This window comes from Lampetra fluviatilis, unplaced genomic scaffold (genome assembly GCF_964198595.1).
Source record: "Lampetra fluviatilis unplaced genomic scaffold, kcLamFluv1.1 SCAFFOLD_854, whole genome shotgun sequence".
NCBI classification, from domain to species: domain Eukaryota; kingdom Metazoa; phylum Chordata; class Hyperoartia; order Petromyzontiformes; family Petromyzontidae; genus Lampetra; species Lampetra fluviatilis.
Window position 1 is genome coordinate 21,994 of NW_027621018.1, and position 5,596 is coordinate 27,589.

Consider the following 5,596-nt stretch of genomic DNA (forward strand, 5'->3'; position numbering starts at 1 on the left):
GGTTGTTGTTGTTGACTGTGCGTTGTTGTGGTGGTTGTTGTGGTGGTTGTTGTTGTTGACTGTGCGTTGTTGTGGTTGTTGTTGTTGTGGTTGTTGTTGTTGACTGCGTTGTTGTGCTGGTGGTGGTTGTTGTTGTTGACTGTGCGTTGTTGTGGTGGTGGTTGTTGTGGTGGTTGTTGTTGTTGACTGTGCGTTGTTGTGGTGGTGGTTGTTGTGGTGGTTGTTGTTGTTGTTGTGTGCAGGTGAGCGAGAGCGACCTGGCCGCGTTTGACAGCGTGGCCTTCGTCAAGGCCGGAGGGAACCACCTACCCCTGGGTACGTGTTGAGGCTGAGTTGACCTAGGGGAGGGTCAGGGGACCACTTTGGATCTCACGCGGGAATCACGTTCAGCGTCTGTGCCGGGTTTGTAACGGAGTGAGCTAACCGCTGCACCACCCCTCCTCCCCCTCCACCCCCACCTCCACCCCCCTCCACCCCCACCTCCACCCCCACCTCCACCCCACCTCCACCCCCCTCCACCCCACCTCCACCCCTCCCTCCACCCCCCCTCCACCCCACCTCCACCCCTCCCTCCACCCCCCCCTCCCCCTCTCCGCCCCACCTCCACCCCCACCTCCACCCCCCTCCACCCCCACCTCCACCCCCACCTCCACCCCTCCCTCCACCCCCCCCTCCCCCCCCCCTCCACCCCCCTCCACCTCCACCCCCCCCCCGCCCCCACCTCCACCCCCACCTCCACCCTCCCTCCATCCCCACCCCCACCTCCACCCCCCCTCCACCCCACCTCCACCCCCCTCCACCCCCACCTCCACCCCCACCTCCACCCCTCCCTCCACCCCCCCCTCCCCCCCCCCTCCACCCCCCCTCCACCTCCACCCCCCCCCCCGCCCCCACCTCCACCTCCACCCCCCCTCCACCCCCACCTCCACCCCCATCTCCACCCTCCCTCCATCCCCACCTCCACCTCCACCCCCCCTCCACCCCCACCTCCACCCCCATCTCCACCCTCCCTCCATCCCCACCCCCACCTCCACCCCCCCTCCACCCCACCTCCACCCCCCTCCACCCCCACCTCCACCCCCACCTCCACCCCTCCCTCCACCCCCCCCTCCCCCCCCCCTCCACCCCCCCCTCCACCTCCACCCCCCCCCCCGCCCCCACCTCCACCTCCACCCCCCCTCCACCCTCCCTCCATCCCCACCTCCACCTCCACCCCCCCTCCACCCCCACCTCCACCCCCATCTCCACCCTCCCTCCATCCCCACCTCCACCTCCACCCCCATCTCCACCCCCCCTCCATCCCCACCTCCACCTCCACCCCCCCCCCGCCCCCACCTCCACCTCCACCCCCACCTCCACCCTCCCTCCATCCCCACCTCCACCTCCACCCCCCCTCCACCCCACCTCCACCCCCACCTCCACCCCCCCTCCACCTCCACCCCCCCCCCGCCCCCACCTCCACCTCCACCCTCCCTCCACCTCCACCCCCCCCCCGCCCCCCCTCTGGCAGGGTCCTGGGCTGCCCTCCCGGCTCTGCAGGAGCTGGAGGTGCCCCTCAACTCACTCCGCGGCGTCCACCTCGCTCCTCACCACTTCCCTCGCCTGCAGGTCGACGCTCAGCCCACCTCGCCTGCTCACCCTCTAGCTCACCCTCTCGCTCGCCCGCTCACCCTCCCGCTCACCCTCCCCCTCACCCTCCCCCTCACCCTCTCGCTCACCCCCCCCGCTCACCCTCCCGCTCACCCGCTCACCCTCCCGCTCACCCTCCCGCTCACCCTCCCGTTCGCCCGCTCACCCTCCCCCTCGCCCGCTCACCCTCCCAATCACCCCCTCGCCCGCTCACCCTCCCGCTCGCTCACTCACTCACTCGCTCTCCTTCTCGCTCACATCGCTCACTCACTCACTCACTCACCCTCCCCCTCGCCCGCTCGCTCGCTCACCCACTCGCTCACTCACTCTCCTTCTCACTCACTCACTCACTCACCCTCCCCCTCGCCCGCTCGCTCGCCCACTCACTCACTCTCTTTATCGCCCGCTCGCTGTGCTGCCCGTCCTGTCCGTGCTGTCTGCTGCCCGTGCTGTCTGCTGTCCGTACTGCCTGCTGTCCGTGCTGTCTGCTGTCCGTGCTGTCTGCTGTCCGTGCTGTCTGCTGTCCGTGCTGCCTGCTGTCCGTGCTGTCTGCTGCCCGTGCTGTCTGCTGTCCGTGCTGCCTGCTGTCCGTGCTGTCTGCTGCCCGTGCTGTCTGCTGTCCGTGCTGTCTGCTGTCCGTGCTGTCTGCTGTCCGTGCTGCCTGCTGTCCGTGCTGTCTGCTGCCCGTGCTGTCTGCTGTCCGTGCTGTCTGCTGTCCGTGCTGTCTGCTGTCCGTACTGTCTGCTGTCCGTGCTGTCTGCTGTCCGTACTGTCTGCTGCCCGTGCTGTCTGCTGTCCGTGCTGTCTGCTGTCCGTGCTGTCTGCTGTCCGTACTGTCTGCTGTCCGTGCTGTCTGCTGTCCGTGCTGTCTGCTGCCCGTGCTGTCTGCTGTCCGTGCTGTCTGCTGTCCGTGCTGTCTGCTGCCCGTGCTGTCTGCTGCCCGTGCTGTCTGCTGTCCGTGCTGTCTGCTGCCCGTGCTGTCTGCTGTCCGTGCTGTCTGCTGCCCGTGCTGTCTGCTGTCCGTGCTGTCTGCTGTCCATGCTGTCTGCTGTCCGTGCAGTCTGCTGCCCATGCTGTCTGCTGTCCGTGCTGTCTGCTGCCCGTGCTGTCTGCTGTCCGTGCTGTCTGCTGCCCGTGCTGTCTGCTGTCCGTGCTGTCTGCTGTCCATGCTGTCTGCTGTCCGTGCTGTCTGCTGTCCATGCTGTCTGCTGTCCGTGCAGTCTGCTGCCCATGCTGTCTGCTGTCCGTGCTGCCTGCTGTCCATGCTGTCTGCTGTCCGTGCTGTCTGCTGCCCATGCTGTCTGCTGTCCGTGCTGTCTGCTGTCCGTGCTGTCTGCTGTCCGTATTGCCTGCTGTCCGTGCTGTCTGCTGTCCGTGCTGTCTGCTGTCCGTGCTGTCTGCTGTCCGTGCTGTCTGCTGTCCGTGCTGTCTGCTGTCCGTGCTGTCTGCTGCCCATGCTGTCTGCTGTCCGTGCTGTCTGCTGTCCGTGCTGTCTGCTGTCCGTGCTGTCTGCTGTCCGTGCTGTCTGCTGTCCGTGCTGTCTGCTGCCCATGCTGTCTGCTGTCCGTGCTGCCTGCTGTCCGTGCTGTCTGCTGTCCGTGCTGTCTGCTGTCCGTATTGCCTGCTGTCCGTGCTGTCTGCTGTCCGTGCTGTCTGCTGTCCGTGCTGTCTGCTGTCCGTGCTGCCTGCTGTCCGTGCTGTCTGCTGTCCGTGCTGTCTGCTGTCCGTACTGTCTGCTGTCCGTGCTGTCTGCTGTCCGTGCTGTCTGCTGTCCGTGCAGTCTGCTGTCCGTACTGTCTGCTGTCCGTACTGTCTGCTGTCCGTACTGTCTGCTGTCCGTACTGTCTGCTGTCCGTGCTGTCTGCTGTCCGTGCTGTCTGCTGCCCATGCTGTCTGCTGTCCGTACTGCCTGCTGTCCGTGCTGTCTGCTGCCCATGCTGTCTGCTGTCCGTGCTGTCTGCTGTCCGTGCTGTCTGCTGTCCGTACTGTCTGCTGTCCGTGCTGTCTGCTGTCCGTACTGTCTGCTGTCCGTGCTGTCTGCTGCCCATGCTGTCTGCTGTCCGTACTGCCTGCTGTCCGTGCTGTCTGCTGTCCGTGCTGTCTGCTGTCCGTGCTGTCTGCTGTCCGTACTGTCCGTGCTGTCCGTGCTGTCTGCTGTCCGTGCTGTCTGCTGTCCGTGCTGTCTGCTGTCCGTACTGTCTGCTGTCCGTGCTGTCTGCTGTCCGTACTGCCTGCTGTCCGTGCTGTCTGCTGTCCGTGCTGTCCGTGCTGTCTGCTGTCCGTGCTGTCTGCTGTCCGTGCTGTCCGTGCTGTCCGTGCTGTCTGCTGTCCGTGCTGTCCGTGCTGTCTGCTGTCCGTGCTGTCTGCTGTCCGTGCTGTCCGTGCTGTCCGTGCTGTCTGCTGTCCGTGCTGTCTGCTGTCCGTGCTGTCTGCTGTCCGTGCTGCCTGCTGTCCGTGCTGTCTGCTGTCCGTGCTGTCCGTGCTGTCTGCTGTCCGTGCTGTCTGCTGTCCGTGCTGTCTGCTGTCCGTGCTGTCCGTGCTGCAGCTGCTAGACGTCTCCTACAACGCGCTGGACCAGCGCGACGTGCTGGCGCTGGCGGCGCTGCCTGTCCTGCGGTGAGTCCCCCTGGACCCCCTGGGATCCCCTGGACCCCCTGGGACCCCCTGGGACCCCCCTGGAACCCCTTGGAACCCCCCTGGGACCCCCTGGGACCCCCCTGGAACCCCTTGGAACCCCCCTGGGACCCCCTGGAACCCCCCTGGAACCCCCTGGAACCCCCTGGGACCCCTTGGAACCCCCTGGGACCCCCTGGGACCCCCCTGGAACCCCCCTGGGACCCCCTGGGACCCCCTGGAACCCCCTGGAACCCCCTGGGACCCCCTGGGACCCCCCTGGAACCCCTTGGAACCCCCCTGGGACCCCCTGGAACCCCCTGGAACCCCCCTGGAACCCCCTGGAACCCCCCTGGGACCCCCTGGAACCCCCTGGAACCCCCTGGGACCCCCTGGGACCCCCCTGGAACCCCCTGGGACCGCCTGGGACCCCCTGGGACCCCCCTGGAACCCCCTGGGACCCCCTGGGACCCCCCTGGAACCCCCTGGAACCCCCTGGGACCCCCTGGAACCCCCCTGGAACCCCTTGGAACCCCCCTGGGACCCCCTGGAACCCCCTGGGACCCCCCTGGGACCCCCTGGAACCCCCTGGGACTCCCTGGGACCCCCTGGGACCCCCCTGGGACCCCCTGGAACCCCCTGGGACCCCCTGGGACCCCCCTGGAACCCCCTGGGACCCCCTGGGACCCCCCTGGGACCCCCCTGGAACCCCCTGGAACCCCCTGGGACCCCCTGGAACCCCCTGGGACCCCCTGGAACGCCCTGGAACCCCCTGGGACCCCCCTGGGACCCCCTGGGAACCCCTGGGACCCCCCTGGGACCCCCCTGGAACCCCCTGGAACCCCCTGGGACCCCCCTGGGACCCCCCTGGAACCCCCTGGAACCCCCTGGGACCCCCTGGAACCCCCTGGAACCCCCTGGGACCCCCTGGAACGCCCTGGAACCCCCTGGGACCCCCCCTGGGACCCCCTGGGAACCCGACCCGAGTTCGATTCCCGCTCACGGCCAACAGCGGTGACGATCATCTGAACCGGTACCAGGGCCTCCCCTAGGTCGACTCAGACTCAAATGAATACCTGGTGCGTTGTGTAAACATCGCCACTGGGGAGACAAAGGCGGCCGGGCGTGGTGCTGGCCACCCACCCCCTCGTGTGCCACAGTGCCGGTAGCCTCCATAGGTGCTGCTACTACTCGCTACTAACAGCACTTGCCCCGGCAGTCTGTAGAGGCTACACGGGGGACCTTTGTCTGTGTCTACCTTCATAGGTGCTGCTACTACTCGCGACTAACAGCACTTGCCCCAGCAGTCTGTTGAGGCTACACGGGGGACCTTTGTCTGTGTCTACCTTCATAG

At 67.4% G+C, this 5,596-nt stretch overlaps 1 protein-coding gene across 1 annotated transcript; it reads right to left on the bottom strand.

Moving 5' to 3' along the window:
• Window positions 1–4,249: 4,249 nt before the first annotated feature.
• On the bottom strand, window positions 4,250–5,173 carry LOC144954673 (uncharacterized; the record flags this gene model as incomplete). Its single annotated transcript, XM_078885107.1, has 1 exon — window positions 4,250–5,173. A coding segment is annotated over one exon (924 nt), but the record flags the coding sequence as incomplete, so codon positions are not given.
• Between the last annotated feature and the right edge of the window lie 423 nt (window positions 5,174–5,596).